The sequence below is a fragment of the Crinia signifera genome, chromosome 1, assembly GCF_055691185.1.
Source record: "Crinia signifera chromosome 1, ASM5569118v1, whole genome shotgun sequence".
NCBI lineage: Eukaryota > Metazoa > Chordata > Amphibia > Anura > Myobatrachidae > Crinia > Crinia signifera.
Genome location: NC_139217.1, coordinates 54,610,881 through 54,633,204, shown reverse-complemented (window position 1 = coordinate 54,633,204; position 22,324 = coordinate 54,610,881). Strand labels below are relative to the sequence as shown.

At 46.5% G+C, this 22,324-nt stretch overlaps 1 protein-coding gene across 2 annotated transcripts in view; it reads left to right on the top strand.

Moving 5' to 3' along the window:
* Positions 1-22,324, top strand: part of SORCS2 (sortilin related VPS10 domain containing receptor 2) — a 719,220-nt gene that overhangs the window by 429,283 nt on the left and 267,613 nt on the right. For both annotated transcript variants that reach the window (XM_083154662.1, XM_083154749.1), the window contains exon 3: positions 7,700-7,799. In XM_083154662.1, the coding sequence (XP_083010788.1) occupies positions 7,700-7,799 (100 nt within the window). The remainder of the gene's footprint in view (positions 1-7,699; positions 7,800-22,324) is intronic.

Below are 22,324 nucleotides of genomic sequence, written 5' to 3'. Positions count from 1 at the left end.
GGCCCGGTCAGTCAATTCATAACAGTCGCTCAGAAGCTCCTGCTCATCTCCCGCATGTGTGGCGCGGGGATGAGCAGGGCCATCTGAGCGACTGTCATGCCGGTGACTGTGACTGTCAAGCCCCGCTGCCACCGACCTGGAAGCCCCGCCGCCTGGAAGCCCCGCCGCCGCCGCCGCCTGGAAGCCCCGCCGCCGCCGCCGCCTGGAAGCCCCGCCGCCGCCGCCTGGAAGCCCCGCTGCCGCCGCCTGGAAGCCCCGCCGCCTGGAAGCCTCGCCGCCGGAGCCCAGCAGAGACGCTTCCTGGACCTGCCGGGTGCCGCGCCCGCCCTCTGCAGTCAGATGGAAGCTGCAGTGAGAGGACGCGACGCTGGAAGACAACGGAGTTGGTAAGTATATTCTTTTTTTTTTTTTTTACACTGTGCCACCAACGGTTGAGGGGAGAGGGGGATGCCACACTATACCACCAACGATTAAACTTTTTATATGGGGGACTAAAACTATTAAACTGTGTATGCATATATATATATACTGTGTGTATATATATATATATATATATATATATATGTATATGTATATATATGTATATATATATATATATGTATATATATATATATATATATATACACTATGTATGTGTATGTATATATATATATATATATATATATATACTGTGTGTGTGTATATATATATATATATATATATATATATATATATATATATAGCGCAGTCTGGGCAGGCACATCCAGAGTAGCCAGCTGCACAATGTCCAGTCGTGACAGATTTGAGATCTCCCGTGCTGAATCTCCCAATTTGAATCTCTGACACAAATCTCTCTGTATGTGGCTCATTGTCTGAAATGAGCCAATTAGTGAAATCTCTTGTGCTGAATCTCCCGTTATGTATCTCTGGCACACATCTCTGCGTATGTAGGGCCCTTTACTGTTTAATCCTGACCCTGCCCCCTCCTGTCCTCTCCTGCATTCCCCCTTCTTGTGCAGACTCAGAGTGGCAGAGCAGGGTGAGCGCCTCTGTAGTCCGGCGCCTCTCTGCATCGCAGGAGATGCTGAGTGGCTAGCTCCGGGCCTGCTGCACATGTAATTCAGCAGAAGTATTTTATAGCCATGGGGGGCGGTGGTGATCACCCCCTTTGCTGACCCCCCCGTATCCGTCTCTCAACATCAAATGCGTCTGAAAACCATTCCATGTCCATTCAATCTTGCTTATATAAGCAAAATCAAATAGATAAACAGACCAAATCGAACCTTGTGTAAGGGGCAATATGTAGTCATAATACCCACAAAAACAATTCTGTCAGAATCCGAAGGTCAATGGTGCTGTTGGCATTAATGAGGTTCTGTAAGAGGACCCTGTTTGTGAGTGCTTAAAGTCTAAAGGGATTGCAATGGAGTGTCGGTCACAGTGCATTTTTACTGTGTATATATATATCTGTCTGTACGGAACACTCATACCCCCAATGCCCCGCCCCCCTAAAAATCCGGCATTTGCCCCTGTTCATATTGTCTTTTCATTGCTTACCGTGGGCTTCTTACAATGTTTCTCATTGTGAGAAATCTAAATAGCTAAATAAAATAAACAAAAAGTACATGAATAAATAAATACACAGAGCAGCCAGAGCGGTAACGAGTTCTGCATCGGAAAGTCACTTCATCAGAGACAAAAGGCTTTGTTGCTTTAAGGCATATTATCTGTGGTTCCGTATCTCGTCTGAATGAAGCACGTTATGTATGTTCAGTTTGTTTCGGTGCTTATTTATATTGACTTGTTGGCACAGTCATTCCTCCCGTAAGGCAAGGTGTGGCCCCTGTTCCAGGCAGTAGCTCTAGAATGTAGGTTCTTTTAATGCTTGATCCCTGATGTGACTCTCCCTGTATCTCCCAGGGCTTCAGCTACTGGCCTCTGTGCATTAATGGTTTCCAGAAGGAGAATACTGCTAGCTGTGATGTGAGCTTCCTGTGCTTCATCATTTACTCACTATTTATATATAAACACTGGTGTACATGTACATTTTTCAATACTTACTCTCCCGAGTCCCTCATCAGCAGCAGCAGCACTGCCGAACACACCGAGAAAGTAGTGTGACGGCCATTTTCCCTGCATTTTACACATGCTAAGTAGGAAAATCATGCTGGGGCCATTTTCCTTGGGACCTCCGCAAGTGTACTAGACTTCAGGATGGCACTAGGATCTCCTAGTTCCCAGAGTCTGTTGTTCTGTGGAGTAGAGAAGTGGGGTGTGGACAGTGACAGCACATAGGGGGTCATTCTGCTTGATTCGTTCCCCCACCCGTTCGCACAGGGGGGGGCGATGTGTTTTGTCTGTGCATGTGCAGGCTCTCTTGGCAAACAGACTCAGCGACTTGCAAAGTTGCCTGCCCATTCGCACAGAACAGTGCGAGCGGGGGCATGGGGCGGCGGGTCCAGGTTGCACCCATGGGAATGCCCAGCACTTCATGGGCGTCCCCATGAAAATGCTGAGCATTCCCATGGGATTGCGGGCGGGATGTGGATTGCCGTGTGCGGGCGTCCAATGTCACAGTCCTGACTTCATCCCGCTGCATGCAAATATAAGTCTCTACTGATTTATATTTGCGTGGCCTAAAGATATAATTCAATGATTGGCGACGATCAAATGATTTCTCCACCAGCGGGACATGCGATGGGATGTGTCTTAGCGAGGGGATACGGCAGCAGTGAGGGGCGGCTATTCAGCGGGCGACGGGGAAGGCCCTCTGGGAGCTTTTCAGCTTACCGAGTCAACCAGAATCCACAAGGGGTGTGTGTGGCGGTTAAGTGGGGGATTAGTGGCTGTGACTTGGGGGGGGGGGGGGGGTTGGAGCGACGGGCAGCAAGGGATTTGGCCGCGGCTGTGTTCTGTGTGTGGAAGGTGGAGGTAACAGGCATCCCGGGTCCTTCCCTCTTTTCAGAGTAGCAGGGCCCGGGACAAATGTACCCATAGCAACCCTCTAATGGCGGCAGCGGATAGGGTATTAGCCCCGATCTGTCACTCTTCGACTCCGTCCAGCATTATACACACAGTCACAGAGTGACAGATCTGGGCTATTATATAGGAGATATATAGATATATATAGGTGCACCTTGACAAAGGGGTCCAAGCACCCCGAAACTTTATATATATATATATATATATATATATATATATATATATATATGCACATACAAAAATTTTTTACAAAAACCTGTATTTTACTAGTAATAGTCCTGGCTCTTTCGAACTACAAGTCCCAGGAGGCTCTCTTTTAAATAATTGAAATATACTGTAGGAAGAGACAGAGGAGTTTGGTTTGTCACAGTGTGGTGCACCATGTAGAAGAGGTTTACTCAATATAATAAAATATACCTTTTAATCAAAATAAATAAAAATTGCGAAATATAACAGACTACATAAAACATGAAACATATACACACAAGATGTGAACAAAGAGCATATTAAAATGACACGTACCAAACTCTGTCTCTAAATTCCAATTTTTTATCAGTGGTAGCACACCCCTGCAACATCAACAGTGTTTACACTTACCATTCATACTCTACAGGGGGTCATCTTCATATAAATACCTATATCTCTAGAGTCCTGTGCGAGTGAACCCCCCCAAATTCACCAGTGCTTTAAATTATTGAAGGCAGTCCTTATGATCTCTGAGCACAAGTCCTTATTGCACTAAGATCATAGATCAGTGTCTTCCCTTTCATTCCCAAACACCAGAAAAACAGGTTAGTGACCCTATATGTTAGGAGCCATTATTAATGGCTCATTCCTGTATATTCTGTGTTCTGTTTGTCTGTGTTGGTATTTGACTCTCTGGTGGCCTCCAGTGGTGGGTCTGTGCCATTGCAGCCCAGTCTCTTGTGAACTAATTTATTCACTAGTCTGAGAGGTAATGACCTCGTTATCCCTGCTGGAAGTTGGGCTGGATCTGTCACAGCTGTATTAATCACCTGAGCCCTTCATAAGGCTTTCTGGTCAGCACTACCCTGCCAGTCATAGTTCCCAGTCCTCAGTGCTAGTCTGGCTGTCTTGGCTCCTGCTCCAGAGTGGTCCTGGTCTCAGCCCTTGTATCCAGTGTCCTGTGTGCTTCCTGAGCCTCAGCTAGCATGTTCCTGGTTCAAGTGCTGCAGTCCTGCTTGCCTGTCTGGCAGCCCGTCAGTCCTTCTCTCTGCCACAGAACCCCCCTGGGCTTGTCAATCCTCATCTTCTCAGATAAGTCAGGGGATATTTGTCTTTTATCTTTATCTTTCCAGAGTCACCTTGTGCATTATCCTATTTATTACGGTATCATCTTGTGTATTGTTACACCTGGTCATTTGTATTAGTGTGTCACCTTTTGAGCATTGTTGCTCCCCTGGAGACTCCTGGTCAGGGCAGCCGAGAGGGGGGTGGAGTGGGTACTAATTACCCGGGACCAGGATTGCTGGAGGGGCCACACATGCTGTAGGTGTGTGCTGCTGCTGAGATTACAGTTTTTAGAGTTTTCTTTCACCCTCCTCTAAACATTTTGGGGGCGTGGCCTAAGTGCGGGAGGTGCCCACACCCCACACTTAGGCCACGCTCCCAAGATTTTACCGGAGCCCAGCATTGCTCTCGGCTGCCCTGCTCCTGGTACCCCATCCTGTGTGTCTCTCTAGTCAGCTTTCCTCTTGCACTCTCCTCGCCTTGGCGGACGTGTTGTTTCGCGTAAGGCCTGGCGACATCGGGGTTGGAGCTGGCATAACCAAATGTTAGTAAAGGTGAAGACTAGCCCCGCACGGGTCCGTCAACCCCGAGGAGAGGCAACAGTCAGGGGTCAGGTTTGGTGGTACTACCAGGGCCGTCTTTTCGTATGGGCTTAATGGGCACTTGCCCAGGGGCCCCAGGTGTATAAGGGCCCTTTTCTGATAGCTGAGGATCCCCTTTTTCCAGGGATACCAGAATTTTGAAAATCGGCCCTGGGGAACTGGAGATATCCAACTTCAAAGCAGCAGTCCACATTAACTTCTGCTAATTACTCATTTACTTCCCAGTCATATTTCTCAGGTTCTCTCTGACTTGGTTTTTCTGAGAGTATAGTCCAAAAGCTGGGACTCTCCCCTTTCTGTCAACACTAGCGGCTTGTCTCTATCTTTTATCAGAACCAGAGATATCAGCCTTCCAGCAGCCGGTCCCTGCTCCAGCTCCAAACGTCTGGTGTACAGTTTTATATTTTTGTCAATGGATTGCTCTGGCTCCTGATCTCTGATCCCCAAGTCCCCAGCACCTCCTGAAAGATGGGACTCTAGGTTTTTATACAATTGAAGGCTAAGAAATCTATTTACAGATAATTGCCGATATCTGCAGTCAAACAAGCTGCCATTCCACCGGAAAATGACGAATATTAAGCACACTCCATTATCCAACCCTCCCCTGTGTATAAAACACCGCCTACCTCCCTGGAAGTCATTTACAAGGGACCCTTCATTCAGCTCAGTGCCCCTTCCACACATTAGTGTTCACCCTCCCACCACCTTTGCAGTAAAGGAGTAATTAGCAGAAGTTACTGCTCCAGGTCCTACATGTTGAATGGAAGATAGAGCACCCGTGGGACATCAAAGCTGCTGCTGATAGCACCCCCCACCACTAGGAGGGGAGAATGGGTAAGGGCCCCAGTGCATTGCTTTACCCAGGGGCCCACACTGCTGTTAAGACGGCCCTGATGGTGCCCCCCTGTCATTTTCTCCTGGATCCGCCCCTGTATGAACATATACATATATATACACACATACAGTACCACGGCACTCACAAGGTTGTGTAGGGAGGGGCCCCGCTGGACTGCTTTGCCCGGGGGCCCATAATGCTGTTAAGATGGCCCTGGGTACTACCCAGAGTCCTAACACTATAACAAGTTTATCAGTATGAACAACGCAGTACAATCAGCATAAATCACGGGTATATCACCAAAACCACGGAGCAGCTTCCCGCCACTGTCCACTCATCCACACGCTAGGCCATGCCTAGCGGCTGTGCTTGTTCATTAAATATATATCATATAGCTTACCGTTCAATGATAAAGTTAATTAAACCATGTGCATCTGTCTCTTAACCTTCATTTTATGTTTTACATCTAGAGCTGGGTAAATCTTATCACTACTGTATATTACATACAATTTGAAAAACATTTTTTTTACACTTTATAGCTGACACTTTCTATTTCATAAAATATCAATATTCAGTGTAAGAAATGAGAACTTGGTTAGGATAAATACAATAGCAATAAATCAGCTATTATACAAACTGTGGGGAAACTGAGCTGAGCAGAGAACCAGCTGACTCAGGTTTCTGTATCGATAAAATATGTTACTGGGAAGCTTCAATATTAAAAATAATGTTTCTTTTTGGTTCAGCAAACGGAATGATATTATTTTTGTATGAGATTTTGCGCTATAGCATAACATACCCTCCGCTTTCTCACACACCACATTTAATTCATCTTGTCTACACCGCTAATTATTATATGATGGGTGGCGGTTTCTTAAACCACCACAATGTTATGTGGTTACGGCAAGAGAGGAAGTCTACAAAGTTTAACCATAATACCAAATGTGAGATGGAAAATAACACTAAACTCTGTAAATGTTAATATACGTAGGGAAACGTGAGGAAAAGTTATATATACAATAAAAGGCAGCCCGATCATATACTGTTACACTTAGGAAAGTTAACTCTGCGTAAACTCAAATAAGTGACTGGACCGAATATGAGAAGCTTCCAAACTAGTTAGGTTATATGGTAATAAATCCCTATCTTTTAAAACACTGCAACTTTTATGCTTACACCGTGTATGGGGATTATCCAATGCATTGCCATGGGAGAGAACAGGTAATTGTGAGAAAAATCTGCATCTCCAATCGCAGCAGAATCAGTCCCTCTGTGTGTTATGTAATTGACCTGGTCTGACCCCATTCACGTTTATCGAGATAATATCTAGGACAGCTGTGCAAAGTTTGCTGAGGGAACCACACTTTACGGTACACTGATGGGAGGGGCTGTACTAGAAAATGGGTGTGGCCTCACCAGAAATTGATATGGGTGGCTGCCGCTAGGAATTTTGGGGCCTGGGACTGCTTTTCAGTCCAGGCACCCCCCGAATTCCTCACCCGGTGGCAGAGGCATCACCCTCCTGCATCCCCTCGTTCCCGCTCCCCGTCTCCTCGTTCGTGAGCGCACATTGCACAGTGCAGCCTGCAGAGTGCCAAGCCTGGGACACAGAGGGGAGTGCCCGGCTGATGCTGATCGTCCTGTGCTTGGTGCTCTGCGGGCTGCCCTGTGTAGTGTGCGTGCCTGGCTGGCTGGGGAGCTACCAAGTGGGAGGCAGTGTGCAGACGGGGGGTGGCACCGTGGGCAAAATGAGCTGCCGGGGTCCGGGGCAGCTGTACACACGCCGCCCCCCTGTCGGCGGCTCTGATTGCCCATGATTTGGACTGAATGTGATAGGGTTTTGGTGAAGCCAACATAACCAAAATGATTGACATGTTGGCTGGGGTGTGATTTAATACCAGTGAATATGCTTATGGTAAAGCTCTAGAAATGCAGAATATAATGTGATAAATTGTTTTTAGCAAACGTGTTTGCATTCTACCTATATATACACAGGAAGAAGAAGAAGTTGAGTTGATTTTTATTTTGTCTTGTCTTTATTTCATACCAGGTCATCGGATTATGGGACTACGTACACAAAGCTAAACCTACAGCCGGGGGTAACTACAGTGATTGACAACTTCTATATCTGCCCCACAAACAAGAAAAAGGTACAGTAGGCTGAATCTGAGTATTGATGATTATGGATTATTGGTTTATTGGTTTGGACCAGATAAATTGGTCATACAGTGTATTGGCTGTTCATTGGCTACTTATTGGATTAGGGATTTGTATTGATGTCACAAAGGCTATTCTATATACTGTGTACATGGATCTTCCGGTACAATTCTGAGACAAAACGACAGTCCATGCACTGAAAAACACAATCAGCATCATCAAAAATGAAGAAAGCATGTCACAGCAAATCCAAATTTAAATCCAGGTTAATTGTTTTCTTTGATATCAAGGATGTTATTTTGACTGGTAACCTCCAATTCGCAACACTGAATCAACATTATCAGGACAGTTTTTGTGAAGCAGCTTTTGGCCTAGAAATAGATTGCAGTGCTAGATACTCAGCATAATAACCCGACCTAGCGACGTGTGACTTCTTTCTTTTCATTAAAGTCACATCTGTACTCAAGGGAACCCATTTTGCATCAGTTTTTGTTTGCATTATTTTGTTTCTGTGCAGGGTTAATACTGGCTGCATTATTTTTACACTGCAATAAAGATCTCACTTTGATGAAAAACCCCACCCAAATCTAATTCTCTCTGCACATGTTATATCTGCCTACCTGCAGTACACATGGTTTTGTCCATTTGAGAAGGAATTTGCCTTTAAGAGTGAACTAGAATAAGGACCTTCATCACTGTGACTGGGCCATTAGCCAATCAAAGCTTGCGGGTCGGCTCCTTAAGGGAGAGATGTTCTAAGCCTTGGAAGTGATAAAATAGAGAGGTAAAAGCTGATTGGTTGGTTGTTTATCAGTCATTTTTCAAACACAGTGACATGGCAGTTGTACTAGTGTTCTGACAGCAGTTACTATGCCGACATCGGTATACTGAATGTCTGCATTTAGACTGCCGGCAAGCTCACCACGTCCTGTTGAAGACATACTGTATTTCTAATAGAAAAAGCTAAGCATATTTGGCACGGAAGTATCAAAATCATTGATTACAGCTTGAAACACTTTTAGACATTTTCCGTGCACATGATAAGTACACGGCCATGTTTTAAACCAGATTTAATATTTTTCCTGTTTTACCATAATCCTCAGCGTGAATTGGCTTTGGGTGGGGAGAATTGCTGTCCTGAGAAACATTAAAGGGCTTAGGGCAGGAGACACAGAAAAGCCTAAGCAAGTGCAAATGTTATTTCAGCCCCAGCGAGGAAAGGTGTGTCTAATTGAGATAAAAGAAGGAGATTTGCATACTAACCACACAAATAACTCTGCCGGTGACGGATTCATCGCGGCTTTCCTGAGAAATGAGTTTGCCGTTTGAACAAATCATTGATTGAAAAAATTAAATATACTTTTTTTTTTACATTTCTTTACTGATACCTTCAAGCCTTTATCTGGCACTGGGGCCGTTTGCAATCATTTTCCTCTGGCATACTGTACGCTATTTTAAGTGGAATTAAAGTAAAATATGTTTTACATGTTAGACTGCAGCATGGTTGGCACAGAACTTTTACCAGCTCTTAAATAATCTGTGAGTTTAATTGTCCAGTTAATCAGGTCAGCGTTTCCCAACCTCAGTTCTCAAGGCACGCTAAAGGCAATACACAATACACTCTGAGATTTGTGCCTGATTTCACCCGATTCTGATGGGTCAGAGGTTGGACGGCCGCACAAAGATAAATCTTATGTGCAGCCCAGAGCCAGGCGGTGGGAAGCTCATAGCTGGCAAGGGGAACACAGAGAGGTGGCAGGGGGAAGCAGCGAGCCGGCAAGGAGGCAGCAAGTGGGGAGCCGGGCGGTGGGCGAATTAAAAAAACAAACAAATGAATGGGAAGCCACTGATTGGCTGAGAGCTCTCTCAGCCAATCAGCGGCCGCCAATTTGGGAAGCCGCTGATTGGCTGAGAGACCTTCCAGCCATTCAATGGCTCTGCAATTTATTTGTATGGGCTTTTTTTGCAGCTCAGCTCCTGGCTCTCCTTGCCCGTGCCAACTTCTCTTTAATGACAATAGCTGGGTGCTGGATTGTAACATTACGTGCAGCACCCAACTCATGCCACCGTGTAAAGAGCCAGTACTGCAGCCACGCTGGACTCTGGAGGCAGCCCACGTCTCTGGGACCTCCAGAGTGACGAACCTCTGGTTTGGGCCATGATGCCATGCCCCCTACCCTCGAGGCCATGCCCTACCCATGAGGCCATACCCCCTTTTTACCGGCACCCTCTATGTAGAAGACCGCACAGGTGTTAATACATTTAGATATGCCGCTGTTTACATGGGCTCTGTGTTTAAATGAACACGTCAGTGTGTAGATTTCGTGGACCTGTTTGGCCAACCGTGGTCCAGAATGTACAGAGTAACGTCACTTAACCACCAAAGTGGTTAGAAAACTATACGTGTCCCTGGCTGTGATAAAAGGTTTCTGAATGTAACACGCTGGTGCTCATGTATTATTGTTACTACTATTTATTTATAGCCCATTTTTCATTATGACATTATGTAGATGCAATATGCTTCTTATATGTAATTTTATTTTAAGGGCCCTGAACCCAACACAGAGATCCTTTCATCTGCATTTCTTACTCCTTTGAAGCCTGCCTTCTCACTTACATACTTTTACTTTTGTGAATGGATTATGCACTATTATGCCTCGCCGTCCTGGTTTGCTAATTAGCACCAGCAAGACACTGCTTCTGTACACTAATCTGTCCCTCTCCTTTCTGATAGAAGTCTCCTTTCCTGGAATAAGAAATAGACAAATCACAAATACCTATCTATGTATGTATAGATGCACATCATAATTTAGACTTGGAAATGTATCATGAATGCAAATGATAAAAATATCAATATATAATAATACAAATAAAGATGCACATGCAAACAACGTCAACCTGGAATTTTTGCCCGCCGCTCGCAATTGCTACCGCCCCCCATTCACAGCCCGAATTCTCCCGCATGGCTGCGTTTTGTATAAACATCCATGTGCAGCCTATGGGTCCAAACCCATATCATTCGATGGTCACAGACCATCGAATGATGTGGGAGGTATACGCATATCTATGTGACTCTCACGTCCCTTAGATATGTGTGCACCCTAGACAGGAACTGGGCGGGCAGCTGACATCCGGTGATGTCATGGTTACATTATCATGGGAACACCCAGTTGGATCTTATTGGCTATCCGGCTGTCACATGTTTTGGAGACAAAACATGTGACAGCTGATAGCCAATAAGATCCCGTTTTGAGATCCGGGTAAATCCGGATCTGCACATGACTACTTTCAGGCCCACTGTAAGTATTACAATCGCGCTTTCAAATCGGAAGGTAAAATTAAATTCAGGATCCTCACTTGGCTTGATGAAGTCTTGTCCTGGTGCCTGTATAAATAATACAAAGCACATGCCTATCTGAAATGGACTTGTAAATGTTTTGACTTAAAGACAAATAGAAACTTTTTTTTTTTTTTTTACTGCCAACCTTCTACTGCAAACTAGAGGTCGGTGTATCAAGAGTATTGGACCATTGGGGAAGTTGCCAAGAGCAAACAATTAACTTTGAGTAAGCTAAAATAATAGGTAGTAGCTTATTGGTTGCTATGGGTAATTTATCCACAGGGCCAATTCTTCACTTTCTTCACTGCTTGATACATCCCTCCAAGAGATCTGTGGGAGTCCCATAGAGCATTTTGCCAGGAATAGAGGTCAGTGACCTCTGGTATACCTCTGTCCAGGTACTGGGGCTCCAAAACAGCCCTGGAGTTTAAGTTGCGTGCGCAACATGGGGATGTGTCCCAAGTGACAGGGCCTGGCCATGCCTCTCTGCAAGCCAGGAGGATATGCAGAGTCGTTAAGTCCCCGATCGAATCGAGATCAAATAGAAAGTACATTGCATTGTGTGTACAGATCTGACGTCACTGTTTCTTGGTTTGCTTATTTGTGTATGTACTCTGTAACAGGGCACTGTGGATCCCTTGTTGTTCTATATACAGTAATAAGGGACAATAATAATAATACTTTCTAAGCCTTGGATAGATAAATGAATTACACGAATTGGGGGTCAACCGGATCAAGTGTCGACATTGACACCCAAAAAATTCTGAAAAACTAATGTCGACCTAATGACTGTCGACATTGAGCCATGTCGACATTTAACCCTGTCGACCTTGGGGACAGTCGACCTTCCGGGGTCGACCTAATGACTGTCGACCTAAGTCTGGTCTGACAGATGACCATTTCCCCTCTGCACATGTTATATATGCCCACCTGCAGTGCAGCATGGTTTTGCCTTGCAATCAGGTCTGAATATCCTCCCATTGAACAGGCATTAGAAAAATGTAATTTGGGAGCTGATTGGTTGGTACTTTGGGACCTATGTACTAAGCCATGAGGACAGAAAAAGTGAATAGAGCGAAAGGGGTATTTTTAAGCATTTTTCAGACAAAGGGCAGTATTCAATGTGAAATATCACCATGTGCAGCGAATCCTGTTTAGGATTCGCTGCACACTCGCTGTGTTCCGGAGGGCTGGCTGCCACTTGCTCTCCCTGTATTCAATGTCGGAGGGGTGAGTTGTTCCTTTGCAGCGAATCTTAACCCCTGCAGCGGACGAGCGTCCGCGGCAGGGAGCCGTGGGATGGTGGCAGGCAGGGAGATTGAAGTCTCCCTGCCTGCCCCAGAACGTATGTGGGGGGGAGGTGGGCTCCCCGGGACCCAGGCAGCACAAGCTGCCCCCCCCAGAGCCAGCAGGGGACCGGGTATATTCACTGCTCCCGATCATGCATATGTAATGATCGGGTGCAGTGAATATATGAATATCTAATGAGCGGCTCGGCTCCCGGCCCCCTGCTAGCTGCTCTGTGTAAAAAAAAAAAATTAAAATATATATTCATGTGCGTATAAGCACATGAATAAAAATAGCATGCCCCTTCACAGAATAAAATTCCTGATTTTTTTTTTTACACCAAAATTAAAACAAAAAAACTTTTATTTTAATAGTTCACATTCCACTTCTTCTCCATGAAAAGATGGTCTTCTTCCTGAGAGGGATCCAATCTGATCCCTCCCAGTACCTGCCTCGGCCATTTGTGCATGCGCAGAGGGCCTCCCAGGACCGAAACCCAAAAATTGCGGCTTCGCAACGAACAGCTCTTATCGGGAGAGCTGTCCTGTGCAATAGCGATAGTATATGTTAGTACATTATTAGTATTATTGTGATCTTTGGAGGACTATATAATTCCAGCATTAGTACATCTCACCCCAAGGCTTAGTCTAGAGCTACTAAAGTGACAGCCAATCAGCCCCTAACTGGCATGTTATAAGCTGTGTTTAAAAAATGAAAGTTATGAGCAGGTTGGTTCGAATTTAATATCTGTCCATTTTATCTTTTTCCAAGGCTTCGTACATACAGTACATCCCTTAATCTCTCTACAGCAGAGGTTTCTAAACGCAGTCATCAAGGCACCCTAATGGTGCAGGTTTGAAGTGTATCCATGCTTGGCCACAGGTGACTTAATTAGTACCTCAGTCAATTAGATTTACCCATCTGTGCGGTACTTGATCTGCGTTTGGGAACCTCTGTTGTAGAGAGATAAAGGGATTCACTCTATGTACGAAGCCTTAGAAAGAGATAGAATGGATGAAGATATGGGGGGTTATTGTGGTTGACTCGCAAGGTACCTAATCCCCCAAACCCCGCCCGGCAATTTTGAACTTTGAAGTCACTCACATATGCGTGCATGCTGGGACGGAAATGGGCGGGCAGCTGACTATGGTGATGTCAGCTACCCGCCCCCGTACCCGCGTCATGGCCTCATTACCATGAGAACGCCCAGCGTTGTCATGGGAATGCCCATGAAAGAATGGGCGTTTTTACGTGGCAATGGGGCGCGCCCCACTCCGCCCCCCCCCCGGTCCGCTATGTTGGGTGCGCGCACCCGGCGAACAGAATGTTTGCCATGGGTGCATGCACTCTGCGTATGCATATGCTCAGAAATGTGCATGCGCACTAATAAAACATCGGTCCCCGTGTGAACGCAGACGAGCTGCGAACGGACCTGAATAGGGTCCATAATTCGAACCAACCAGCTCCTGTCGGGCTTTTTGATAAATCTCCCCCATGTAACATAATAGCCACTCCTTGTAATTGTCTTCTAAGTTTTATTATGACCGAAAAAGGCCTTATTCTACCTTACTCCTCCTAACATGCCAACCATTGAATTTAGGTTGGTACTTATGTAATATCTGGGCGCCCGATGCGATCGATCCCGATTTTTACATAGGATCCAATGTTAAATGCCCCCCAGACCCCATTTTTTATTTTATACCCACCCTGTTCATACCCCCACTATCCAAGTGGGCATGGAGTTGATTTTATATAGTGTGGGGAGCGCAGCGAGCCACTGAGCCCGAAGCGTGGCGAGCCCCGCGGATTACTTAACATGTATTCCACGTCCCCTCGCGGGGCTCGCTGTGCTCGCCACACTATATAAAATCAACTCCATGCCCACTTGGATAGTGGGGGTATGAACAGGGTGGGTATAAAATAAAAAATGGGGTCTGGGGGGCATTTAACATTGGATCCAATGTAAAAATCGGGTCGATCGCATCGCATGCGATTTGGTCGCATGCGATGCGATCGACCCGATAAAAAAACCGGGCGCCCACATAATACATAAGTACCTTTTAGGTTTTACTTTTATATAAATCTAGAGAGAGTTAATTCGGTGCGGCCTGTTTATAGGAAGAACTCATTGAGTTCCAGACTAGCATCTTGGGTTACACAAAACTGCAGATATGATAATGTAATAATCCAGCCAAGGTCTGTCAGAATGACAACATCCCTGTCCCTAAGATCTATAGGCAGCGTAGTGGATAATTCACATCTTTTTTCCATTGTTTCGCCAGGAGTACAGGAAGATACCGATACTCCGGCCATTAACATGTTTTCTTTTCCCTGTAACTTCCCAGCGTCGGATTCGCTGACAGGTTGTATTTTTCAGGAAGGCACGAAACTGCACATCGAAAAGCCATTATCTTCCAGCGAGCGCATGGCTGTCAGCTAGACGTAACCTCTGACAACTGTTGTTCTATATAGCGAGATAAGCTGGGATGGATGAAAGAAAAGGTTCTCATGTTCTAGACGTACAGATCCACAAGAAACAAAAGCATCGGCTTGCTGTAATGGAAAGGTTTAAACCAATATGTAGCCTTGGCGGTGTGAAGATAAGAGGTGCTCAGAAGCTGGTGGGAGGTGGAGAAGATTGTCACTTGTCAGTCAGTTATCAGCCGTGAACATCAGACATGACAGTTTAGTAGAACACACGTTTGTATACAGGCTTAGAACAGATAAGTAACACCAGGCGAGACGGGCGTTGAATGCAAGCTAACCAATCATGTCTGCCATAAAGGTTATATCACACTGTGTACTGTTGCTGCCAGGAGAGAGACTGATGGTTATGTACCTGTCCTCAATCAGAAGTTGGAGAAGGAACCTTCACTCTCCAAGCTGTTCTAGTGCTCCCTTTCATCTCTGCAGGATACCGAACATTACAAAGCTCTGATGATATCTGGAGAGTCCAGATGTCCTAATATTTACTATTTCCAAGCATTGTGGAATATATGTCATCATCATCATAGTATGTGGGAGTTTCAATGTCACAATCCCATATCTAAATAATTTGGTCCCTATTAGGGGTAAATAGGTGTAATTAAAGTATTAATGGCTTGGGTTGCACATGCATAGACCTGAAAGTGGACGGACGGGGACTCAAGAAGCCCAGGCATTAGGGGAGGGTAGGTGAGCGCACATGAACAGGGAGCGTGAGGAGGCGTATCACCAGTCAAGAAGGCCTCTGTATGCAGGCGGCCAATCAGAGCACATGGAGGCTGCACTGCTCAGCTATCCCAGGTTTCTCTGTGTACCCAGAAAGGCCCATTCGACCATTGGATCCTGCCCTGGAGCCAAATCATTCATGGTTGGTGGGTAGGGAGTGCAATCCAGAATTTAGATAGAGGAGCCATTCCAACTGCTATTGAGTAAGTGAGTGAGGTAGAATCTCCCTGTCTGCCTTGGATCTGAGGCAAAACCTCAAGATTCCGCTGTCCAATCTCACTGTTTTGCCTCTGGCTCCACTTTCAAACATCCCATTGAAATCAATTGGCTGACCTCTGTTTGGCTGAGTGAGCTCTGTCACAGCTCTCCACCAATAAGCTGTTCTGTTAGACTTCAATGGGGCAGAAGTATGGAAAAAGGCAACCCCACCTCACTGAGGACACAGCCGCCACAACACAGACACCGCTTCAGCAACACACTCACAACCGCGATGGGGAAGGGGGAGGTGTTTACCCAGTAGGCTACTATGGGTGCATTTCATACCATACAGTAGTTTATGGAACCAGTTTGACAGAAAACTCCCACGACCCTGTGCTTACTTACCTGTTCTGTTGACTTCACCCATTGCACTTCATACTAGCTTGCACGTAGGGACGGCCATCGACCATTGATGATTCAAAATCATTGATGGTTTATGGCCGATGTCGAATACTTTTGCCATCGATGGGGAAGAACCAGATGGTTTCCCTACATCGATGGCATGGTAGAAACTATGGGTTTTTTTTTTTCTTCAAGGAGTCTGGACATGGAGCATAGCTCCGCCCCTGACACCCAGAAGCCCCACCCCCACATTTTGATTGGTCCCTTGGCCATTCAGTCAAAGATGATGTATAACCATCGATAGCTAAAGCTATGGTTATCCATCACATAGTTTCTGACTATCAATGGCAGGGTGCAGAGTCGCCATCGATGGCGACTGCACCGATGGCCATTCCTACTTGCACGTGATCAAAACACTGCAGCTAGCGGTGATTAAATACTCTGTGCTGCTTTTATCGTTCCTCTCTTGACTGTAGTTGCTTTTTTTTATGTTAACATTTCTGATCCCATTTATATGTACCAAGTAAATACTAATTAAGCATAAATTCTAAGGGTGACATGTCTGTAATTGTGTTGCAGGTACATACACAGATCACACATTTATATCAGGGTTGCCAACCCTCCCGGAATGGCCAGGAGGATCCCGAAAATCGGGTCCCCCTCCCGGCCCCCCGGAAAGGTGGGCAACACTCCCGGATTCCGGCTGTCCACTCCCCCCCTCATGTACCTGGTGGTTGCGGAGGCTTTAAATTGCCGCGATTCGCAGCTTTTCAGCGAAAGTGGGTGGGGTTAAATATGCAAATCGTGCATATTTAGCCCCGCCCCCTCATCGGAGACCCGCGTATTGCGGTATTTGCATTACTGGGGGCAGGGACTGATGATGTCTCCATCAGGCCCCGCCCCCAGAAGTGATGCTGACCGTTTCCTCTCCGGGGTTCTCCGTCGGCAACCCTGATTTATATACAAAAATCCAGTCACTAAATAACAAAATAAACACTGTGGCTCTGGAGTGCAGTCTGTGGTGTGAAGTGCTGTGCATTAGAATACCTCAGACCAAACAAATGAAATATTCAGCATTACAAGCTAGTAACACGCTGTTTCTGAAAGCTGTGCAGTTATTAAACAATCATACTGTGCTGGGTTTGACAGGTTGTATAAGCCTGGAGGATTTATGATGAAATGATTTATTGCAGGTAAAAATTAAAGCATATGGATTCCCCGCTGCATACACATATTAATGTACTTATATCAGGGAAAAACATTACTGCTAAATGAGAAGTTTTAAAATAATTGAGTACATTTTGGTTTAGAACAAGATCTATCTTATATCATTTCATATTTACCTGGTTTTCTCTCAAAAATTGCCTAGTGCGTGTCCATCTTGTGATTAAAAACCGGCAAGAGCACCATACTAGCCATGGAAAGGCCGACATTTTGTGGGTCATATAAATATTCATGAGCATGGAGTGGAGGGAAAAGAAAATACTTGGAGGTTAAAGTGTGTGTGTGTGGGAGGGGAGTTTGGAATTGAGTTCCACCACCTGTATGGTAGTAGGGAGCTAGTTACACCTCCAGCACAGGGGGTAGGTAGCAGGGGAAATGATTTCCACCACTTTACCGGGACCACTTTAAGCCCTTGGCATAACCATGACCAAAGGCATCGTGACCACGCCCTCTTCTGAGTAACACAGCTATAGAGCACCAATATTCCAGGGTTGCCTACCCTCCTGTAATGGCCATGAGGGTCCCGGAAATCTGGTCCCCCTCCTGGCCCCCCGGAAAGGGGAGGAAGCCTCCCCGAAAGCTGGCAGTCTCCTGTAACCCTTCGTGGGACCAAATGACACGAATCACATTATTGTAACCCCGCCCATCGCTGTGCAATGCCTAAAATACTGGCTTTGCACTGTGATTGGTGTGGCCATGATGACAGGATTGCACTGGCCATACCTCCAAATAGGACATCCCTTCCATGGCTATGTCCCTGTCCCTCCCCTTTCCACTCCCGGTGGCTGCCCGCCCCCCTACCTCACTGAGCTGGCTTCCAAGAAATCCAGAAAGTAGGTAAGCCTGCAGTATTCACAGTTGGATATGGACACTCCCCCAATGCTTGACCTCCCACAATGGATTAACTATAATGCACGTGGGGGGGGGGGGGGGGGGGGGTCGAAGGGGGTATTTGCTAATTGTAACCAATCAAAATCTACATCTGATTTATTTAGCACCTTCTAGAAGATCATCTATATATTTACAGTATGTCTATTTTCTGATTGTTTGTCTCCAAAACACTGCCATCTGTTGGCAGGGAGTGAAACTACATCTCTTTCTCTCACACATGCACAAACACAGAGGCAATCACAAGGTAGCAGACTAGTTTTCGAAGCATTTGCTTCAAGCGGGTTTACTAGTAATAGATAATAGAGCTGATCACAGTACAAATTTGTTCTCAAAATGGGCAAAACCATGTGCACTGCAGGTGGGGCAGATGTAACATGTGCAGAGAGAGTTAGATTTGTGTGAGTTATTTTGTTTTTGTGCGGGGTAAATACTGGCTGCATTATTTTTACACTGCAATTTCGATTTCAGTTTCAACACACCCCACCCAAATTTAACTCTCTCTGCACATGTTACATCTGCCCCACCTGCAGTGCACATGGTTTTGCCCATTTTGAGAACAAATTTGTACAGCGATCAATTCTGAATAAGGCCCACTATGCTCTACCCCAAGCCGCCGCTTAAGCTGCATTTGATTATCAAGGTACTTGTTTCCTAGCAGGGCGCCCACTACTCTATTTACGTAGTGGGCTATTCAGGGTAAGGAAATTGGATCGCATCGTATGCCCTTAATGGCATCCAATCAGATGAGATCCAATTTATTATCTTATCCTATCTTTTTAATGGTGAAAGCGCCTAAATACATGTGAAAGATAGGATGCCCCCCACTATCCACGCCACCCCGTAGCGTGGCGAGCACGGTTGACGCCACCCCGCCATCAACGTGAACCCGAAGCGTGGCGAGCGCAGCGAGCCCGCGAGGGGCGGCGGTACGCGTCCTCCGACCTTTTCATGCCCTACTATCCACTAGGGCGTGGAGTGAGAATAGAATAGTGTGGCGAGCGCAGCGAGCCACCGAGCCCGAAGCGTGGCGAGCGCACGCGGATACCTTCACAGGTAAACGCGTCCCTTCGCGGGCTTCCCAGGTGTCCGCGTCGCCATGGACACCTGGGAAGCCCGCGAGGGGACGCGTATAGCTGTGAAGGTATCCGCGTCCCCTCGCGGGGCTCGCTGCGCTCGCCACGCTTCGGGCTCGGTGGCTCGCTGCGCTCGCCACACTATTCTATTCTCACTCCACGCCCTAGTGGATAGTAGGGCATGAAAAGGTCGGAGGACGCGTACCGCCGCCCCTCGCGGGCTCGCTGCGCTCGCCACGCTTCGGGTTCACGTTGATGGCGGGGTGGCGTCAACCGTGCTCGCCACGCTACGGGGTGGCGTGGATAGTGGGGGGCATCCTATCTTTCACATGTATTTAGGCGCTTTCACCATTAAAAAGATAGGATAAGATAAAAAAAATTGGATCCCATCTCATTGTATGCCATACGATTTTTTTATCTTATCCTATCTTTTTAATGTATTCTCTGACTTAGCCCATTAAAAAGATAGGATAAGATAATAAATTGGATCTCATCTGATTGGATGCCATTAAGGGCATACGATGCGATGCGATCCGATTTCTATCTTTTTAATGTATTCTCTGACTTAGCCCATTAAAAAGATAGGATAAGATAATAAATTGGATCTCATCTGATTGGATGCCATTAAGGGCATACGATGCGATGCGATCCGATTTCACTACGGTGCCGTACGTAGAAAATCTGGGCGCCCTGCTAGGAAACAAGTACCATTATCAATCACTGCGAGTCTGATGCCGGACTGCGTCCTACATAACCGGACCCATTTGCACACACGCAGAACGCGTGAACATCACCAAAGGTAAGGGAGCGTATAACGTGCTAGCAGCTATTAGTATCACTTCATCAAAGGAAAGACTTTCCATTCTGTATGAGAATAACGTGCGGAAAATAACAATCTCAGAGAGTGCAGCGTGCACGGATACACCGGCCATTACATGAATTACTGCAGGGGGACCGGAGGAGAATGTAAATATACACTGTGCAGTTTAAATCTGGAAAAGTGGGAACGACAGCGTGTGCATAGTAAATCGGAAGAAAATCATATGGTAGCGTTAGTGAATTTCCAGAAGTAAATCACATGTTGCATGCGGCTCGTTCTCTGATCATTTCCTGAAGAATGTGCCGGAGATGATAGTGTTCTCCCGCCACACTTCCTAGGCTGTAATTGTCTGCAGAGTAGAGCTAGTTAAGCAAGATACAAATGACCTTGGTAATAGCTACTATCCAGCAGCATGTGTTTAAATATAATCAGGATGTACTCTCTTGCTTATATTGTTAAGTGACATAGCTGGGCTGCATACGTTTCAGGTACAGTATGAAAGCAAATCAGTTGTAAACTCCGTTATATCTCAGGGTTGCCGACTTTAAAAAAATCCTCTCCGGGAGAAGCCCGGAGAGGAATCTTGCATTACGAGTTTTGGGGGCGGGGCTTAACTGTGACGTCATTAAGCCCTGCCCCCCATTACATCAAATAGCAGAAATAATTGATATCCATGGAGGGGGCGGGGCTAAAACGTCACGATTGGGCCGTTTTAGCTCCGCCCCCTCCCCTGAGACCCGCGGATTGCGGCATATAAATGCCGCGATCGGGGGGCTCAGTGGGGGTCCCCCTGATTCCGGGAGGGTTGCCCACCCTTCCGGGGGCCGGGAGGAAGGACCCGATTTTCAGGAGACTCCCGCAAATTCCGGGAGGGTCGGCAACCCTGTTATATCTGGCTTATGGACCCAGACATCAGCAATAAATTGCCGCAATGTCCACATCCCCTGATGGCCGGGAATCTGCTTTGGCGAGATTCTTACTCGCTGGGCCGATTGCTCCAGGAGGGGGGCAGGGGAGGGCAGCAGGGAAATGCCCAGGGTTTTATGGCCGTGCCCATAAAAATGCTGGGCGTTCCCCTGCATACTCAGGCGTGTCGGTGCCTGCTTGGGGCAGACGACTGATGTCATATGACGCCAGCGCCCGCTGTGAATTCAGCCATCTCCGGCCAAGAGTCCAGACTGACTTTTATCTGCGAGCGGGAAAAAAAAATCGCGCGATGGTCAGCGACCTAGTGCGGGGATGTTGCGGGGATTCACGCGTGGGGGAGAATTCGGTTGGGTGGTGTTTACCTGGTCAAACATATGCAGCCTGGCAACCAGGTCTGTATCAGTCCCTTTGTGCATAACTGCATAACATAACTAGGGAGGCCAGGGATTTGGGATTGAGAAATGATCCTGCTGATTCCTGGGATACCGGGATTGGCCGCCCTATAAAAAAAAAAACACCACCGCCTGCACATTTACATACCAGTGGGTGCTGCAGAACACAGCCAGGTGTGGGCGGGAGAGGCAGAGTCGGGATTAGGTGGGAGCACCAGAGAGCATGGAATCCCCGAGTGAGGCCAGAGCTTGAGATTGGGGTGCGGCTGGCGGGCTATGTAGTGCGCAGAGCTGCACAGCCGGGCAGCGTCTGAGCGAGTGTTTAGATGCTGCCCTGCATTAGACTTCGCATGTACAGTCTAATGCGGAAATCCCGGGATTGGAGACTTCAGTCCCTGGATTCAAATCTATTTAATTATTTATTTATTTACAGTTTCTTATATAGCGCAGCAGATTCCGTTGCGCTTTACAATAGTAAATCTAGCCCCAATAAGCATCTCGTTACTAGCCCCAATAATTATCTCGTTACTAGCCCCAATAATTATCTTGTTACTAGCCCCAATAAGCATCTCATTACTAGCCCCAATAAGCATCTTGTTACTAGCCCCAATAAGCATCTTGTTACTAGCCCCAATAATCATCTCGTTACTAGCCCCAATAATCATCTCGTTACTAGCCCCAATAAGCATCTTGTTACTCCCCAATAACCAATAATCATCTCATTACTAGCCGGAATAAGCATCTCGTTACTGGC